This window comes from Dermacentor andersoni, chromosome 5 (genome assembly GCF_023375885.2).
Source record: "Dermacentor andersoni chromosome 5, qqDerAnde1_hic_scaffold, whole genome shotgun sequence".
NCBI lineage: Eukaryota > Metazoa > Arthropoda > Arachnida > Ixodida > Ixodidae > Dermacentor > Dermacentor andersoni.
In genome coordinates, this window is record NC_092818.1 from 3,806,497 (window position 1) to 3,827,623 (window position 21,127).

General features: G+C 48.3%; 1 protein-coding gene across 3 annotated transcripts in view; it reads left to right on the forward strand.

The window, feature by feature from the left end:
* The window catches only part of LOC126529909 (nuclear factor related to kappa-B-binding protein), a 437,784-nt gene that overhangs the window by 14,664 nt on the left and 401,993 nt on the right, over positions 1-21,127 (forward strand). For all 3 annotated transcript variants that reach the window (XM_055070097.2, XM_055070098.2, XM_050177360.3), the window contains one exon: positions 6,331-6,486. In XM_055070097.2, the coding sequence (XP_054926072.1) occupies positions 6,331-6,486 (156 nt within the window). The remainder of the gene's footprint in view (positions 1-6,330; positions 6,487-21,127) is intronic.

The window sequence follows — 21,127 nt, forward strand, 5'->3', positions numbered from 1 at the left end:
TTTTTGTGTGATGTTGACACATTGCATGTTATCAGACCTAGGTATACGTAGCCCATCCTCACAGTAGAGGCTGCTGCGATAGCATTTTCGTAAAGCACATGCCTCCCAGCCTTTACGTTTGAAGGCTCACTGGTGAGGTCTGAGTGCTACTGTTATTCACTCGTTCAGTACATAATCCCTTGGTGATACAACTTTTATGTTTGTAGCATACACCACTAATCATTATCATTATTTTAATACGTGTACATTTTATGCACTTTACGGCAACTAACTTTTAGGCCTCTCTGTAGCCAAGTTACATGTACTATTTGTAGTAGTGTGCGGCAACCGAGAAGCCGTACTCCAGAAAATGACAGTGGCCGGTGCAGAACAAGGAATCGGCATTTATTCTTTCGGACACGCTTTTTATAGGCAGCGGTTACTTATCCGCTGCTGATATCGGTGCCCGTGATGACGAAGTGGCACGGCACGCACTTGACGTTACGTCATCACATTCCTTCCCCCCAAGATCGTCGTCGTCATTACCATCTTCACTGGCGGAAATCGTGAGACCCATATCGGTCTGGTGGTTTCCTGGCACGCTGACTTCGGCGCAGCACTGGTGGAGGGTCGGAAGGCGCTTCGGCTTGCGTCTGAGGATGGTCATTGTGGGTAGCAGGCAGTGGCAATTCCTGCCCGTCTGGTGGTGGTGGTTCCGGCGTTATTGCATCCTCTGGGGGAGGTGCTGCCGTGTCCGTTTCATGATACGCCTGCCGGGGCATGGTTGGAGCCTCCCGATGACGCACAACGTCCTCAGTCCCGTGTCTTCTCGGGGCCTCCGCACCAATGTTTGATCCTGCATGCTGGAAACTGCGCGAGCGTAAATGGTCAACATGAACGTACCGGACTGTGTTCTGTGTTTTTACGAGATAGGTCGCAGGACTAACTGGCCGCACCACACATATTTCAGTCCACGACACCGTCTCTTGCCTGACAGTCTATGTATACGCAGTCCCCTGCCCTGAATGAATGGAAAATCGATCTTCGTTGGTCATGCTGTCGCTTTACCGCTTCTTGCTTGCTCTGCATGTTGTCTCGAAATGAGGGCCTTAGCAAGGACAGTCTCGTGCACGGCATTAGTTTCAGAAACAGTTTGGCTGAACACTTGCCTGTTACTGTGCTAGGTGTTGTCCGATATGCCAGCAAGAAGTCGTCCAGCCTCTCCCGCAGTGGTCTGCCGTTTTCTCCCTTGTTTTCGTGCAACAGCTGCATGCGGAGGCTCCTCTTAACGGTTTGCACCGTCCTCTAGGCAGCTCCATTGGATTCCGGATGGTATGGCACAGGCTGTATGTGCGCCGGATGCCACAGGCATCGAGGAAGTCTTGGAACTCCTGCGATGAAAACTGTGGACCATTATCAGAAATGACTTGTTCGGGGAATCCGTAAGAAGCAAATAGACTCCGCAAACGCTCGATAGTCTTCGCGGCTGTAGTTGAGCTCATAGGGAACACCTCAATCCATTTTGAAAACGAGTCAACACACAAAAGGAATGTCGTTTTTTCAAATTAAAAAAAATCCAAATGCACTCGCTGCCAGCATTGGGCGGGAAATGGCCATGGCTCGGGTGCATCCTTTATCGGCCTTACTTTCGATTCCAATGGCTTGATTCCCGCTGCTGAAATTCTGTGGCCCAGGTAGCGAACTTCGCTGCAAAAGAGCTTGCATTTTGCCATGCGCAGCGTCACATTGTGATCCTGTAATCGTGTTAACACCTCTTCCAGCTTTTGCCGACAGTCATCAGCACTCGTACCCCCAATTATGACATCATCAATGTAACACCCTACTTGAGGGACGCCTTTGAGAATCCTGTCCATGAGCGACTGGAATATGGCAGGAGCACTTGCAATGCCATAAGGGAGAAGCTGGTATTGGTAAAGACCTTGGTGTGTGTTTACAGTTAAAATCGCCTTCGCAGCTTCGTTAAGTTCTACTTGCTGGTAAGCGGTAGCAAGGTCAAGCACACAGAATACCCTTGAACCTGCTAACGTTGCGAACAAGTCTTCTGGCAACGGAAGAAGGTAATGCTCAGTCAGAAGCGCAGGGTTCACCGTGACCTTGTAGTCGCCACAGAGCCGCACTTTTGCTCCCCCATCCTTGGGTACTACCACTAACGGGGTTGCCCAATCGCTTCTGGTGACTTTTTTCAATATCGCAGTCCGTTCTAAGGTATCAAGTTCTTCAGACACAGCTTGCTTCAATGCAAAAGGCACAGGACGGGCCTTGCAAAATACTGGCGTGCTATTTGGCTTCAAATGAACTTGTGTTTTGTAACCCGTTATGAACCCTATCTGCGGTGAAAACATTGCCTCAAATTTCTTCTTTAGCTCATCCACGGCATCGTCTTGCTCTACAGCTCGAAGTTCTTGCCAGTTTAACTTAAGCTTTGTCAACCAGTTGCGACCAAGCAGACAAGGCAGCCTTCTTCCCCCGTCATCTGCTATCAGCACAGGTAAAATATCAGTTTGATCGCCGTGCTCGACTTGCAGGTTCACTGATCCTACAACTGGCACCAGCTCACCTGTATATGTCCTTAAAGGAACAGTCGCTTTCTTGATAGTCAGTTGTGGAAACTTATGCTGAAAAACCGACTTAGGCATGACGGTGACGGAAGCCCCTGTGTCTATCTGCATCTTTATGGTTTGTCCTTCCATCCGAACAGTGACATAGTACGCTGAATTATTATTTGTCATACTGTATATTTCTTGCTCTTCGTCCGAATCGTCTGCCGGGCTATCGATTGCATTCAGTGCCTTTGTTCTGCCTGGACGCTGTCTGCACATTGTTCTCAAGTGACCTTGCTCACCGCAGTTATGGCACTTATACTTGCGGTACCGGCAGCTTTCCGCCGTGTGACGTTTACCACAACGGAAAAACTCTAGGCACTCATTCTTGACTCGATAGCGGTCCCTAGCTTGACTGCCTTGCTTTAGAACATCAACTTCTAATCTGGAATGCCTTTGTGAACTGCCTTGGTGCTCTTCTAATGCCATTTGCCTAGTCTGTGTGGATGCTAGTTCATGGTTTAACGCGATTTTGCACGCTTCTTCGAATGTCAGCTCTTCAGCTGTAAACAGCTGACGTTGTGTATCGGCGTATCGTAGTCCGGCAACTAGTCGGTCTCTAAGTGCTTCGTCTAGAAATTTGCCAAACTCGCAACTTCTGGCCAGGTGCTTCAGCTGAACCTCAAATTCGGCTACAGTCTCTTGCTCAAGTTGTATCCTTCGGTTAAATCGGCACCTTTCTGCTATCACGGCCTTTCTGGGACTGTAGTGACTTTTTAGCCGAGCCGTTACCTCGTTATACGTTTTGCTTCATGGGGAATGTGGAATCAACAGGTTCTTCAATACCTCATACACTTGAGGACCCACTACCGTCAAGAATACGGCCAGTTTCCTGCCTTCAGCTATGTCATTTCCCGAGACATAAAGCTCAAATCTTTCCAAGTAGGACTCGAAGCTATCGCTTCCTTCGTCAAAGTTATCAATTTTTCCCACCTTCGCCATTGCAGCGCCGGCCCCGCGGTAGTCGTCTTCAGCAGCAATCGAAGAAGCAAGTGACAAGCCGCCCTGATCCCATCTTCGTCGCCAGTGTAGTAGCGTGCGGCAACCGAGAAGCCATACTCCAGAAAACGACAGTGGCCGGTGCAGAACAAGGAATCAGCGTTTATTCTTTTGGACACGCTTTTTATAGGCAGCGGTTACTTATCCGCTGCTGATATCAGTGCCCATGATGACGAAGTGGCACGGCATGCATTTGGCGTTACGTCATCACACTATTCACATCCTGGTTCCCAACCCTGACAGTTTTCATGTTCTACCATTGGCACTTCATTTATTATCTTTTGCTTGGTGCTCTTTGGCCATATCTGGCCCTTGTGCCAATAAAATTCATAAAACAACGACAATTCCATCATGTCTGTGTCTAAGTTTCTCCAGATTAGTGACGAACAATGTTGTGATAAACTGGGAAGGCTTAGAAGTAAGGATTGACGGTGAATGTCTCGGCAACCTTTAGTTTGCAGATGACATTGTTCTCTTCAGCAACACTGGAGATGAGTTACAACAAATGATTGAGGACCTTAACAGAGAGCGTGTAAGAGTGGGGTTGAAGATTAATATGCATAAGACAAAGATAATCATGAATAGCCAGGCAAGGGAACAAGAGTTCAGGATCCCCATTTAGCCTGTAGAGTCTGTGATGGAGTATGTTTACCTAGGTCAATTAATCACAGCTAACCCTGATCATGAGAAGGAAATTCACAGAATAAAAATGGGATAAGGCAGACATTGTCAGCTCCTGACTGGACGCTTACAATTATCATTGAAAAGGGAAGTGTACATTCAGTGCATCTTACCGGTGCTGACATATGGGGCAGAGACTTGATGATTGTCGTTATGCTTCCTTGCGATCGCTCATTGACTGTCTCGAGCCTACACCTAATTACACGCCCCTGCACATGTTTGTCCTCATGAATAGCACACTTCACCATTGTAACGTCCAACCAGACGGCCCTGAGCTGCTGCTTCTTGTACCTATACATCTGTGTTTCACAGTCCTGCATGAGCGTCGCAATGAACCAACTGCTGGTCACCTTGGCGTATCTTGCACGTACGACCATGTCCGGTGCGACTTCTTCTGGCGTGGTCTCGCTCAGTCTGTCCGATGTTATGTGGCCTCTTGCGATAAATGCCAACGTTGTAAACAATCTGCTGCACTCCCTGCTGGACTGCTGCAATCGCTTTCCATCCCGACCGAACCATTCTTCCGTGTTGCTTTAGACCGTCTCGGTCCTTTTCCTGAGTAAAAATCCGGCAACAAGTGGGTCACCACTGCTACCGACTATGTGACCAGGTATGCAATCACTCCAGCGCTCCCCACAAGCACTGCTACTGATGTTGCCGATATTTTGCTCCATGATGTTATTCTACAACACGGCTCCCTTCGCCATTTACTCGCACTGCCTGCAGCAGACAACGAAGACTGGACTGTCTGGTGTGCACACTGTGTATCATCTTAGTTGCTGCTGTGTACCTCAGTATAAATACATCGTAAATAGTCATACCTCGTGTCGCTTTACGCAACAATATTATTAATGCCTTAATTCAAGTTTGCAAAGTTTGCATTTCAGTGCTGCTTCTTCCTGAGATCCAGTGCAAAGCTCATCTGTGTGCAAGTGCGAGTGAATTAATTATATCATTGTGGATGAACACCCTTGTCACTTGCATCCGAGTCTCATCTGCATGAGAACTTTGTGCACTATGTTGGGTACAAAGCACCAGTTGAAACCCGGTATCCCTGGTGGCATACCACTTGTTTCTTAGAACGGAATTTTTTACTTTCCTGTAACTTTGAAAAGTTTGCTGAGTTATTGTCCATTGGTAAATAGCAATCAGAAGTTTGACTGGAGAATGACCTTGGCACTGAACGGATAACTGGTCATATAGAGCACTGCACTGGCTTAATTAGGATTGCTCAGCTTGCGGAAATGTGGTCGTTGATGAGACTACCATTAAGCTAGCAGCTGCGTGAGTTGTGTGGTTTGTTCCTGCATTTGTATCTGCAATTTCTGTTGGATGAAAGTCTCGAGCAATGTCTTGATGCTCTCATCTGCCTCTGCAGGAGGCACGTTGGAGGTAGAGACATCTCACTTTGTTTTATCTGGTGCATTTGGTACTGGATGCAGTACCATATGTGTAGTTGTGCTACTTGCCTGTTTCATTTTGAATAAGTCATTGTTATCGCAAGTGCTCTTTGCGGCTATGCCAAAATACTAAATTTGTATAGATAGAAAGGCGGCACCATCTGTCATCGTCAGGGTGAGACACATGTGAAACACATCCGGCTGTGAAAGTTGATTCGTGTTGTATTGCCTTATTTTTTTTTTTGATGTAGATCATAATTAAAATGGCTTTAGAACATTCTTATATTTTTTATTGGTGCTAACAACGCTGCTTAAACACCAATAATAGTGTCACACAGTGAAGTTGGTTATGTCATATTCGATGCATGGAATTGCTGCATCATGACATCGCTATAGGTGGTGCCTAAGAAGCTTTCTTGGGCACATTGCAAGGTCACTTTAAAATGTGTTATGAATTCATTGGTGCAGAATGTTTGCATAAGAGCTTGTTCCCCTCTGGTTAACAGGGTTTGTTCATAAATTTGTTATGTTTCTTTAGTGTTAGGAAATTGCTGGCCAAGTACAATGTACTGACCACATCTCTTGTGTGGCTAATGAAATGCTGTCTGTGGGGCAAGAGCACTAATCAACTTGTGGATGGAACCACGCAGGGTCGCCACCGGGAGCCGATGGAGCGTTGCCTGCTGGGCAGCCAGGTGGTACAGCTGCCGCAGGCACTGTGCGAGCAGGAGGCCCTGCTGCGTGCCGTCCTCAGCATTGACACCTGGAACAACGCCCTCTCAGAGGCACATAAGATGCGGCTCATGGTGCGGGCTTCTTAATGTAATGCCAGGGTTACTAATGCAAATAACACTTACGCCAATGTCAGAAGAGTTTCCTTATCGGCTATCTAGCTATTTCACGAAAAATCCCAAGGATAGTGCAGTATGAGATGCGGGCTGTTCACATGGGTATGTGTTACTGGGTGTGTGCCACTGGGTATGTGTCACTTTTCAATGAATGTTTTTGACACTAACTTGGGTCACTGGGTATGCATGAACTTCATGGCAGGGTCACCAGAAAGTGTCCAGAGGGAAGGCAGTAGAGAGGAGCTCAGCTGCAGTACATGCCTCATGCATGACACGTGTTGGCTGTTCGCATACTTGGCTAATCATCGTAAATGAGTTCTGCCCAAACATTTATGATGGCTGCTGCTGTTCTCAATGCATTGCGAGTGCCTGTCAGGTGTCTGCCGTCATCTGTGTTGTGATCTGTCACATTAACGTATCTGAGTCAGGACGTTCGTTGGTAACAAATATAAAGTAAAGAATGGTAAAATGATCAATACAGGGGAAGTGAATAAGCTTTATCCTCTACTTCCATGCAAAGCACTTGGGCAAGGTCAGCTTCACTATAGAATGATTGAAAAATTGGCAAGCTGGCTGCAGATTTAGAGCATTGTTGCATCTCAAGATGGCAAAGGGAATTCCGTAGGTGTTCTTAAGGGAGTAAGTGCAATTTTTTTCCAATGCTGCTCAAATAAGCAATTAATGTATATGGTTCTAGATTAGGGGACACAAATGGCTTATGTACGCAAGAACTAGGGGCCACGGTACTGTGCATGCGCAGACCAATACGTCTGGGTTTGCACATGCGCAGTACCGTGGCCCCTAGTTCACGAGTATGCAAGCCGCTTGTGTCCCCTAATCTAAAGCTCTAATAACTTTGCCCATTTATTTACTCATAAAAAATGATCGATCTGGAAAAAAAGAAAATGTCCCAACTTAGTATATTGCCACGTGGTGGTGACGTTGAAGAACACAGTAGCAAATACTGTGAAAGACAAAACTAACTTTTATTGGGCGAACCTGTGCCCACAAAACAGGCTACACTTATAGCACAATGATAGCGGCGAACACGGTCGGCCATCGTCGAAAATCTGATCAGCGGGTCAAGCGCGTCTGCTTTTATACAGAATCGTCGAATGTTCCAGACTAATCGTTGGGACCCGCGTGCCTTCCACAAAGTTCTACACCATTCGCGTCAGGCGAATAAATCAGATAACACAAGGTTCGGCGACAACAGACTGCGGATAGAAGCATCGATAACTTTCCAGAAACTTCGGATACATGCAAGCGCGTGCCGCGCTGTGCGATAAGATTTGTTAGGCGGCGAAACGTGGTCGCCCGATAAATATAAGTACACGTGTCAATACCCCCCTCTTAAAAAGCATCGTCCCGATGCTACAAATATAAGAGAGCGAAACTCAAAAGGACACTTATTAAACATAAGTAACAAAACAACGAAAAGAAATCAAGTCCAAAGGTCAGTTACACGAAGTCCCAAAGTTCGTCAACGCTGGTGGTACGGCTTGAGTCGCACAACGTGGATAATTTCAGGTCGTGAGCGGCGCCGCTGTGCCAGCGAAATGCCGTCTGGCACGACCTCATAGTCCAGTGCGCCAATACGTCGGATGATCTTGTACGGTCCGAAATAGCAACGCAAGAGCTTCTCGCTCAGTCCTCGTCGGCGTATAGGGGTCCAAACCCAAACACGGTCACCGGGCTGGTACTCGATAAAGCATTGTCGGAGGTTGTAGTGTCGGCTGTCGGTCCTCTGCTGGTTCTTGATCTGCAGGCGGGCGAGCTGTCGGGCTTCTTCGGTGCGCTGGAGATAGCTAGCGACGTCAAGATTTTCCTCGCCAGTGACGTGCGGCAGCATGGCGTCGAGCGTCGTCGTCGGATTCCTGCCGTAAACCAGCTCAAAACGGCGTGATCTGTGTTGTTTCTTGCACCGCCGTGTTGTAAGCGAATGTTACGTACGGCAGGACGGCATCCCAGGTCTTGTGTTCGCCGTCGACGTACATTGCTAGCATGTCGGCGAGGGTTTTGTTCAGGCGCTCCGTGAGACCATTCGTCTGCAAATGGTAGGCAGTTGTCCTCCTGTGACTTGTCTGGCTGTATTGCAGAATGGCTTGGGTGAGCTCTGCTGTAAAAGCCGTTCCTCTGTCGGTGATGAGGACTTCTGGGGCACCATGTCGCAGCAGGATGTGCTCGACGAAAAATTTCGCCACTTCGGCTGCGCTGCCTTTTGGTAGAGCTTTAGTTTCAGCGAAGCGGGTGAGGTAGTCCGTCGCCACGACGATGCACTTATTCCCGGATGTTGACGTCGGAAACAGCCCCAACAAATCCATCCCAATCTGCTGGAATGGTCGACGAGGAGGTTCGATCGGCTGTAGTAATCCTGCTGGCCTTGTCGGTGGTGTCTTGCGCCGCTGACAGTCTCGGCATGTCTTGACGTAACGGGCGACGTCGGCGGTGAGACGCGGCCAGTAATACTTTTCCTGTATCCTCGACAGCGTCCGGGAGAATCCGAGGTGCCCAGCGGTTGGGTCGTCGTGTAGGGCGTGCAGTACTTCTGGATGCAGCGCTGACGGTACAACAAGAAGGTAGCTGGCGCGGACTGGTGAGAAGTTCTTCTTCACGAGCAGTTTGTTTTGTAGCGTGAACGAAGACAACCCGCGATTAAATGCCCTAGGGACAACGTCGGTGTTACCTTCCAAGTACTCGACGAGGCCTTTTAACTCTGGGTCTGCTCGCTGCTGTTTAGTGAAGTCTTCCGCGCTTATTATTCCAAGGAAGGCGGCGGCGTCCTCGTCGTCTTGCGGCGGGGGATCGATGGGGGCACGTGATAAGCAGTCGGCGTCGGAGTGTTTTCTTCCGGACTTGTGTATTACCGTGACGTCATATTCTTGAAGTCCGCGGCTCTGCCGGGCCAGCCGTCCTGAAGGGTCCTTTAAGTTAGCTAGCCAACACAACGCGTGATGATTGCTGACGACTTTGAATGGCCTGCCATAGAGGTAAGGGTGGAATTTTGCTGTAGCCCAAATGATGGCGAGGCATTCCTTTTCAGTCGTAGAATAATTGCCTTCCGCTTTTGACAGCGACCGACTAGCATAAGATATCACCCGTTCAAGTCCGTCTTTCCTCTGGACTAGGACGGCACCGAGGCCTTGGCTACTGGCGTCAGTGTGGATTTCAGTATCGGCGTCCTCGTCGAAGTGTGCAAGTACCGGCAGCGACTGCATGCGTCGTTTGAGTTCTTGAAATGCGTCGGCCTGCGGCGATTCCCACTTGAACTCGACATCACATTTCGTTAGATGTGTTAGCGGCTCCGCGATGCGTGAAAAGTCCTTGACAAAGCGCCTATAGTAGGCACACATGCCAAGGAATCTGCGCACTGCCTTCTTGTCGATTGGCTGCGGGAACTTTGCGATGGCAGCTGTCTTCTGCGGGTCGGGGCGTACTCCAGATTTGCTGATTACGTGGCCTAGGAATAGAAGCTCATCGTAAGCGAAGCGACACTTTTCCGGCTTCAGAGTGAGCCCTGATGACTTGATGGCCTCTAATACTGTCGCAAGCCGCTTAAAGTGATCGTCGAAATTTCCGGCGAAGACGACGACGTCATCCAAGTAAACAAGACAGGTCTGCCACTTCAATCTTGCTAAAACTGTGTCCATCACGCGCTGAAACATTGCAGGCGCCGAGCACAGTCCAAATGGCATAACCTTGAACTGATAGATGCCATCTGGCGTGATGAAGGCGGTCTTTTCGCGATCCCTTTCGTCGACTTCTATTTGCCAGTAGCCAGACTTGAGGTCCATCGATGAGAAGTATTTAGCATTCCAGAGCCGATCCAATGCGTCGTCTATCCGTGGGAGGGGGTATACGTCTTTCTTCGTGATTTTGTTCAGTCGACGATAATTGACGCAGAAACGTAGGGTTTCGTCCTTTTTCTTCACTAAAACAACTGGAGACGCCCACGGGCTTTTCGACGGCTGGATGATGTCGTCGTGCAGCATTTCGTCGACTTGTTGTCTTATAGCTTCGCGTTCTCGCGTCGAAACTCGGTAAGGGCTCTGGCGTAGTGGTTCGAGCGCACTCTTCGGTTATTATGCGATGCTTTGCGACTGGTGTTTGTCGAAAACCAGTCTTTGTATCGTTGAAGCAGACTTCTGAGCTGTTGCTGCTTAATCACGGGGAGAGTTGGATTTATGTCGAAGTCTGGCCCGGGAACTACGGTCGTCGGGGTAGATGCAGCAGAATCCGAGAGGACAAAGGCATCGCTGGTTTCCTGAATTTCCTCTATGTATGCGATCGTTGTGCCCTTGTTGATGTGCTTGAACTCCTGGCTGAAGTTTGTCAGCAACACTTTCGTGTTTCCTCCGTGCAGTCGAGCGATCCCTCTTGCGACGCAAATTTCACGGTCGAGCAGCAAACGCTGGTCGCCTTCGATGACGCCTTCTACGTCAGCGGGTGTTTCGGTGCCGACCGAAATAACAATGCTGGAGCGAGGCGGGATGCTCACTTGATCTTCGAGCACTTTCAAGGCGTGGCGACTACGAGGGCTCTCCGGCGGTATCGCTTGATCTTCCGACAGCTTTATTGACTTCGACTTCAGGTCGATGATTGCGCCGTGTTGGTTCAGGAAGTCCATGCTGAGAATGACGTCTCGTCAACACTGTTGCAGGATAACGAAGGTGGCAGGGTAAGTCTGGTCATGAATGGTAATTCTTGCCGTGCAGATTCCACTCGGCGTGATGAGGTGTCCTCCAGCGGTCCGAATTAACGGGCCTTCCCATGCAGTCTTAACTTTCTTCAATTGGGCTGCGATGGGTCCACTCATGACGGAGTAATCGGCTCCTTTGTCTACTAAGGCGGTAACTGCGTGGCCGTCGAGAAGCACGTCGAGGTCAGTGGTTCTTTGTCTTGCGTTACAGTTAGGCCTCGGCGTCGGATCACGGCTGCGTCGAGTTGACCTGTGGTTGGTACGTGGCGTCGTCAGGTGGTCTTTCGTCGGCGTATTCTTTCCTGCCAGACTTCGTCGGGACGGCGGTGTGACGTCGTCGTTATGTCGTCGATGTAGTCTTTTCGGCGTCTTCGGCGGCGGCGGAGGATCTTCGTCAGTTCGACGAACAGCAACCGCACCTCCTTCGGTTGCTGCTTTTAGTTTTCCGGATACGGGCTCGCTGACCGGCCCCGGGCTGGGCCAGTGTATGGTTGGCGCTGCGGTGACAGGTAGCGGCCTGGTGATGGCGAACGGGACGGCCGTCGAGGGCTCCACTGAGTAGCGGCGAGGTAATCTGCGATATCGTGAGGGCGTTCACCTTGCACTGGGCGCGGAGCGTTCGTGGCGAAACCTCGCAGTCCGATCTCCCGGTATGGGCACCGTCGGTAGACGTGACCCGCTTCTCCGCAGTGGTAGCAGAGCGGGCAGTGGTCAGGAGCGCGCCAAACGTCTGTCTTCCTCGGGTAGCTGCGCTGGCCGACGGGTGGGCGTGGTGGCGGCGGCGGTGGTGGTCGACGGAATTGCGGCGTTACGGGGCCCTGGCGCGGTCGTGGAGAGGGACCCTGACGGGGGGCACGGCGGCGTAAGTCATCGCTTCTGGCTGGGGCTGCGGTACTTGTGGTTGCACCTCAGGAAACCAAGCGATCGGTGCACCTCTTTCACGATGTCAGCGATCGAGGCCACTTGAGGCTGCGATGATGGCAAGACCTTGCGCAGTTCTTCGCGCACAATGGCCCTGATGGTCTCGCACCGATCGTCCGTGGCCAGTGATTGAATTCCGGCGTAGCTTGTCGGCTTGGTGCGTCGGTCGAATTGCCGGTTCCGCAATTCCAGTGTCTTCTCGATGCTCGTCGCCTCACGAAGAAACTCGTCGACGGTCTTCGGTGGGCTTCTTACCATTCCGGCAAAAAGTTCCTCCTTTACACCACGCATCAGGAAGCGGACTTTTTTCTCCTCTGACATTTCCGGGTCGGCGTGCCGGAAAAGACGGGCCATCTCCTCCGCGAAGATCGCGATCGTCTCGTTTGGCAGCTGCACTCTGGTTTCTAGTAGTGCTTGGGCTCGCTCTTTTCTCGCGACGCTTGTAAATGTTTGCAAGAAGCCGCTTCGGAACAGGTCCCACGTCGTTAAGGTGGCTTCTCGATTCTCGAACCATGTCCTGGCGGCGTCTTCCAGTGCGAAATAGACATGCCGCAGCTTGTCGTCGCTGTCCCAACTGTTAAACATAGCGACCCTCTCATACGTCTCGAGCCAGGTTTCCGGGTCCTCAAATGTTGATCCGCGGAACGTTGGAGGTTCCCTGGGCTGCTGCAGCACGATGGGGGACGCTGGGGCTGCCATTGGGGTTGCCTTGGCCACAATCTTCTTAGTCTTCTCAGGTAGACGTCCGTGCTCCGGGGGCAGCTGTTGAAGACGGCGGCTTGCTCGATGCTCCGGGACTACGTTGGTGTTCTCTTTGCGGTCCGGGCTTGGATCACGGCTTGTCGGGGGCGTCCGGTACATGAACGAAAAGCACCTCTACCAGATGTCACGTGGTGGTGACGTTGAAGAACACAGTAGCAAATACTGTGAAAGACAAAACTAACATTTATTGGGCGAACCTGTGCCCACAAAAACAGGCTACACTTATAGCACAACGATAGCGGCGAACCCTCTCCAAGTTTCAGCCCGTTATCATGCAGTAACTGATCTGACCAATTCGAAAAAATGTAAGGGTACTGCAGCAACAATAATTTGGAAACTGCAACCTTGGTCACGAGCTTCCCGAATGGCCTACTGATTTTGACTTTTGCCATCAGCAGAGACACACTGTGCTCTTCCACAACCTGTTTAATCCATGCTACTTCTCAAGTCATTTACCATCACGTAAGAGGGATAGACAATGTCCATGGTGGCGGCACTGTCTCATAGCACCCGGCATGGTTTTCTGTTAACATGCAGGTCGTGATGATATGGGTGTAAATCCCATGTCTCGTCTCTTTCGTCCATGTAGGAAAAACTACGCTAGGCTTCCTGTCTGAGTTTGTGGCACTTATAATAACGGATCGGTCTAAAGGATTCGAATTCCCTTTTCAGCTTTTTGGATTTTGGACGGTTTCGCCGTTTTACTTCCCTTCTCTCTTTTCTGATGGCCTTTTCTCTGCGTCTACGTGCTCCGGTCGTTTTGTCCACGATCGCTTTTTGAATGGACATTGTTTCTGTGGTCCATTTCGACCGTCCCTATTTCCGTCCTCGGTGTTCAGCTTTCTATGCATTGCGTATTCTTTGGCTAATTCGGCTGCCCTTTCCACGTTTATGTTTCCTCTTTCTTGCACCGATAGCTTCACAGATAGTGGGATGCTTTTGTAATGCTGCTCTAGACATATGCCTTCGATAATCATCTCTCTGCTCTCGTACGCTTCCATGCTTTTCAACCTCTCGACTAGGTTTGCCTTTAAGCCATATGCAAACTCTGGATATCGCTCACCATCCTTCTTGCATGTGCTTCAATACCTTTGCCAAAAAGCTTTGGCTGAAAGACGGTACTTCTTAACATTCGCATAATCATATGCATCTTGGGCACTGAGTCTGGCGATTACATCAACAACTCCACATGACGTCGCATTCAATTAATTGTATCTGGATTTTTGCTAATGTTTTAAATAGAATTGAGTATAACAGTTTTACAACATAGACAGTAACCGCTGTAGCTATGTACTCGAAGCAAAGTTCATCTTCTCACAAGTCCTTTCAAAATTTCCTAGGAACAATCCTATGTCATTCCCGACCTCAAATGGCTTTAAGATGCTGTCCATGCTGTATGATTTCGCCTCGCTTGATCATTCCAGAGTCCCTTCAGTCACTCGAGACAACTTTCAAGTTTCAAGAGTTTACTTTCAAGGTTAGGATGCATTTTTCTTAACTCTCGATCTTTCTCGCGTTACTCTCTGTCCTGTTCTTTCTCCCATCTGTCTCTTTTCCTAAAGAGTTTTAACCCAATTCCAATGTCCTCCGCTCTTGCATGTTTGGAAAGCAATATTAATGTTTCCGATTTCATCATTTCCTTGTGTACTTCTAGGCCCAGTTCTTCACCGACAACCAACAATTCGTCTCTCATCAGTGTCCTCAAATCCATGATTGCTGTTTTACTGCCTTGGTCCTGCTCTCTAAACACTAGGTAAACACAAACTAGCTAACAATCAGCAGTCCAGCTTCCCTGCTCTTCTAAACTGAACAACCACAAAATGAAGCCTAGAAGTCAAAGCAAAAACTAAGCACTCACTGCAGACACAGCACCACATCGCAATGTCTATCTCACCATCTGTCAAAGTCTGTCTCCTTGTCTGCATCTGCGTGCAGACATGGAGATGCAAGACGAGGAGTAGCAACCTGGCGGCGCACTTGCGGTTACCGATTTCAATGCATCGGCGTGATAAAGACAGCACATGTGCCCATTTCCTCCCGCATACTCACATTGTTGCGTTCCCACACTGTGGAGGCGTCAAGAGCCGACGAAGACATGCAAGAGGCGCGTTACACCCTCTCCTGGTTCTCCCTCGCTCTTGCACCCCTCTCCCCCTAACTTGTGGGTAAAGGAAAGGCAATGCATTGGATTTAAACTTGTATCCATAAACTTGTATAAACTCCACAAACTTGTATATTTACGGAAATAAATTCATTCATTCATTCATTTTCTGCTGACGTGACGAATGTCGCTGGTGTATTCAGAAGTGTAGGTGAGCTGTCTGATTTCGCGGGGCACATAGGAGGTGCTGCTGGATGCTAGGGCAGAAGTCAGTGGTTTATGGTACAGAACATGGAAAGAGCGTCCCTTGAGAAAATGTAGAAAGGGCTTTGCAGCCAAATAGATGGCTCTCAGCTCTCAGCTGAACATGCTGTAGCAGCACTGAGGAGGCGCAAGCTTCTTGGAAAAGAAGACGATGGGCTGCTACGTGCCAGCAACGAACTGCTGCTAAACTGCAACGGCAGCGGTGTCTGATGTGTCAGCCATGTCAGATGTTGGGGAGTTGTATTTGGGGTGGGTGAGGAGTGTCGCGCCGGCAATGGCTACTTTGATGCCTCTAAACGTGCAGTCAGCGGTGTCATTCCAGGCCACGGGAGTATACAGCATCTTGAGGCTCAAGAGAAGGTCGTGTAGAGGCTGCGGTATATTGGCAAATCAAGGAATGAAGTGACGCTAATAGTTAGCGGGTCCAAGAAATTCATGCAGTTGCCTGGTGATGGATGGCTGAGGAAACTTACGGATGGCTGTGACGCAGCCATTCGTAGGGGATGAATGCCGTGTGCGTTGATGCGATGGCCGAGGAAATCCAACTCCGTAACATCGAACTCGCTCTTCGGACCATTAACGACAACCATTCTGGACCATTCTGGCACGTAGGAGTGCGCTACATGATCATTCTTATTTTCTTGGACATCATATAGAGATGATCGGAAGCACTATATTCGAAGCACCACTTCGTCTTTGCTAAACTTTTCTTAGTCAACAACATGGGTGAAATCGCACTTGAGGAACTGTACGTTAAAGCATCCTTCGCCCGGATGCGCTGTCCGCTGCTGTTCTTGTTGGTGCTGAGAACAATGCTTCTTTAGGCCCCCATGATTTATAGTTCAGAACGAAGAAATATGTGTTCTTGTTGATTTTCTCTAAAGCAGAAATACCACCACTATTTGATGCGGACTCCGCTTTTTCGCCATTGGAGATGCGCTTTTGCTAACCATGCCGCTCACCTTTTTGTCGTAGAAGCTTCAACATATTATAACAACTTGCAAACAAGAAATAGTAGAGACCTGTATCTCCTCATTGCACATACTGACGGCTACAGATGACAGTTTTCCACTCTGCATACTTTACTTGTTATGTGCCATCTGCCACAAGTACCAGACGACATGTGCCACTGTGAACCATTGTAATGAGTGCAGTGCCACTTTTGGATCATGATCCGAAGTGCTGGACTACACTTCAGACAGGTCGATTGGCACACTTACTCCTCTAGCCACCATTGCGCCGCAGCTGTGGCTGATAGCGCGTGGGTGCAGCATGGAGGAAAAGGGTGCGCTGACGGAGAGGGTCGTTCGCTTACTTGGCATGAACAAACCTACCGAATAAAACTAAAGGTAGGTTATCTTATTAGCCGAGCCAGCGAGCAAGAGCAGGTGAAGAGGTCCAGGCCTTATCTGTGTCTCCCTATTGGTTGAACGGAGTCATGTAGTTACACTCGCACCGTTTCTGCAGAAACAAGTGCATGAGCATCTGTGCGCAGTTCACCACCCCTTTGTTTTCTTGGATCTTTGTTTTGACTTGTGCAGGCGCTATGCCAGTTGCTCTTGATTGTGGATCCGATGATCGCAACTATTGGCATACTGCACAGCATGATTGTCATAATCAAAAAAGAACAAACTAAGACCCTGCAGGGGCATCTGCGTCAGCAGGCGTTTGGTGTGTTGCGACACCACGTACCCGAGCACATGAGGTTTGGACCCTCCAGCGTGTAGCCGTGCGTGGCTTAGCCGTGTCTGGGGAAAGGGGGATCCTGGGGGTTGAGCCGATGCTGGGTGTTTGGACCTTTAAGGCCCCCCCGACGGAGGCAACACACCTCTTCGGCCTCGGCTTCACATAGACGGCACCTCCAGACTGACCCACCTGGAGGAAACTGGCAGTCGCCTTTTCCTGTCCTCCTCTCCAATCTCAGTCTTCCTCTCACACTTTTCCACCTTTCCTGTCTTCTCTTGACGTCTTATTACTTCCATATTTCCTAGCGGCAAGGGTTAACCGTGTGTAATATATCCAGTCTTGGGTATACAGTAAACTCAGTTGTACGAACGTCGGTTTATTGAATATTTCAGAATTACGAACTTTTAAAAAATTCCCGGCAGTTTTCTTATAGATTCTATGCAAAAGTGTTTCACTTAAGCGAATTTCGGAACAGTCAATATTTCAGTTTAACGAACTCGCTCAGAGGACCAAGGCTCGCACTGCACTGCAGGCACAAACGATGCCCGCCCTCATTAAATCACCGCTCCAGCGGCAATGTAACGTCGCTGGCGCTACAGCGCCCCTGGGGCAAAGCGGCGGCGCGGAAAATGAACGGCAACGAGGAATGGCCTCCGAGATCGCCCGCACAAAAGAGCAAGCATGTAATCTCGGAAGCCATGAACAAAGTAACATCGCTGGCGCTTACAATGCCGCCAGAGCAAAGCGGCGATCTGTCACACCAAAAACCACGTGGTGTGTGTTTTTTTCCGACCGGCTAGTCGTGGCATGGTCGTCGTCTCTTTCTTTCCAGTCTCGTCGGTTCCGCGTGTGCACACAAACGACCCACGTGGTGTGTTTTTCATTGATATGTACAAATTCCATTTCACACATTTCTAACACTATGGATGCCATGTCTTTTGCTCCATCAATTGCACTTCAATCTTCTGACTTTGTATGCCATGTATTATGTTGGTCTAGTGAATATTCAATTTAGTGAACTTTCAGTTAAGTGAACTATTTCCTTCGGTCCCTTGAAGTTCACTCAAGTGAGAGTTCACTGTATATATATTAGGTTATAGCGGCGATGCATGGCTGGCGTCTGCAGGTATCATTCCCAACCTAGTAGCGTCCCCTAGTTGGTCTTGGTGGTGGGTGGCTACCATTGCCGCCGAATTTTCCCATGTTTAATGGCAAACGCTTTCCCCTCCCCCTCCAATATCGCCCTCAAAAACGAGGGCACACCGAAGCAACATTTCAGTTCGAATTAAAACCAAACCATGACACCTTCCCAAAATTCCATGTCCTTCATAGTGAAGGCAACACAACCATTAGAAAACTATCGCCTTTCTTAGTATCAAAATGCCTATCAAACACGATTGGTTCAGGCGCCATCCAGTGCCTCGGAAAATGCGATAGAGGTCGATCCTTAAACCCTGGCGTCATTGACGCCAAAAGACCCGCGCTCCTTGGAGCGCTCACAGAAGGAGAAGCATATTATACCTTCGCTGAGAAAGGGAAAGGTAACCTGAACAGTTACCGCCCTTCATAAGAGTAATCAGCTTTTAAATACATCTCACCTACAATTTGTAAGCTCACACACATAAGTATTTTTATTTCAATTCCAATAAGATGGCTTTCATCATTCATTGGAATTGCAGAGGACTAATTCACAATCTAGGTGACATCAAAGACATCATAAATAAGTTCTCACCAGTTGCATTCTGCCTTCAAGAAACGAACCTGGGACCCAAACATGCACATTTTCTTAAAGGTTTTACTGTCCTAAGAAAGGACCGCGAGCACTCCAGCCATCTATCAGGAGGTGTTGCTATTGTCATCCAAGGTGGCATCCCTACACGGGATGTTTTATTAAATACTATGTTTGAGGCAGTAGCTGTCACCGTTTTATTTTTAAAGACTGTCACCATATGTTCGTTGTACATCCCTCCCCATACCCATTTCACAATTCGAGACATGGAAAATTTAATTGGCCAGCTGCCGGAGCCTTTTGTTTTAGTCGGAGACTTTAATGCTCACTGTACTCTTTGGGGCAGCGATAAGAATGACCAAAGAGGACAACTTCTCGAAGATTTTATTTTGACAAATAACATCTGTCTTTTAAATTCAGGTGCGCCAACTCATTTTTCACCGAGTTCACATACTTTTAGCTGCATTGATTTAGCATTTTGCTCTCCCGACATTTTTACCGATCTTAAATGGGACGTACTGGAGTCTTCATATGGCAGTGATCATCTACCTGCTATAATCAACCTCACCTCAACGCTACCCATTATATCTCAGAAACCGTGCTATTGGAAACTACAAATGGCAGACTGGTCTGTTTTCACAGAAAGTGCCAGGCTCGAGGAGCTTACTTTAACAGACTTAGGCATTGACGAAATTAATTAAAAATTTACTAACGGTATTATTTCTGCAGCTGAAAAGGCCATTCCACAATCTTCTGGCATTGCTCGGAAAAAGCTGAATCCTTGGTGGACACATGAATGCACCGTAGCAAAAAAGCAGCAAAATGAGGCCTGGGGAATCTTACGCAGATACCCAACACATAACCTTCTAAATTTCAAACAAGCAAAAGCGAAAGCTCGATACATTCGAAGACAGGTGGAAAAATTGTCTTGGCAGAAATATATATCTACAATTAATAGCTCCGCCACATCCAAAAGGATGTGGGAACAGGTCAGGAAGTTGAAGGGGGACTACTCATCATTCACGATACCCATACTTACATCTTCAGGCACTCAGACAACACTACAAGAACAAGCGAATATACTTGGGGAACATTTTTATAACATCTCTAGCTCGGCTAATTATTCAAACATGTTTTTAAAATACAAACTGTCAGCAGAAAAGGAGACGCTACCAACTGTTTGTATGTGAAGGGATGAATACAACGCTCCATTCGCGGTACAAGAACTTAACAGGGTCCTCTGTGTTAGCAAAAAAACTGCAGTAGGTCCTGACCGGATCCATTATTCCATGCTTGCACACCTGTCCCAAGTATCCGTAGAGGCTCTCCTTAAATTTTTTAACAAAGCATTTGAATCTGGAAGCATGCCAAAGTGTTGGAAAAGTGCAATAGTTGTGCCTTTTTTAAAAATAGGCAAATCCCCCACATCCCCAAGCAGCTTTCGACCCATTGCCCTGACAAGCTGTTTGGCGAAATCGTACGAAAGTGTCGTAAATGTGAGATGAACTTTTACGCTTGATACACGGGACTCCATTGATTTTCACCAGTGCGGCTATAAAAAAGGGTGTTCAACGACAGACCACCTCGTCCGACTTGAACACGAAATGCGCGAAGCATTTTTACACAAACAGCACTGCCTGGCAGTGTTCTTCGACCTAGAAAAAGCGTACGACACCACGTGGAGGTTTGGAATCTTATGTGACCTCGCCGTGTTAGGAATCCGTGTAAATTTGCTAAACTGTCTCGCTGATTTTATGTCCAACAGAACATCCCAAGTCCGTCTAGGCAATGTGCTCTCTTGCACATTTATCCAGGAAAACGGCGTGCCACAAGGTTGCGTACTTAGCACAACACTCTTTGTAGTAAAAATGAACTCTGTCAACAACGTCATTCCCACCTCTGTTATGTTCTCCATATACGTCGATGATCTGCAAATAGCGTGCCGCGCCTCAAACTTACCAACATGTGAAAGGCAGCTCCAGATAACAATAAATAAACTAATGGAGTGGGCTGAAAAAAATGGTTTCCGCTTCTCTACTCGGAAAACTGTTACAGCACTTTTTTCGCAAAAACTAGGGTTGTACTTAGACCTCGATGTAAAACTGAATGATGTCGTGCTGCTGGTAAACCAAGAATATAAATTCTTGGGAGTAATCTTTGACAAAAAACTAAACTTTCTAGCCCACATTAAAACACTAAAGATAAAGGCAAATAAAGCATTGAATATCCTGAAAGTTTTATCTCATAAGCACTGGGGTTCTGACCGAACGTGTCTTTTACGTATTTACCGGTCTTTTGTTCGTAGCCCTTTAGACTATGGCTCCATTGTTTACAGCTCAGCCAGACAGTCCTACATTCGACGACTTGATCCAGTACATAACCTTGGACTGCGACTGGCAAGTGGTGCCTACAGAACCTCACCTATTCAAAGTTTATA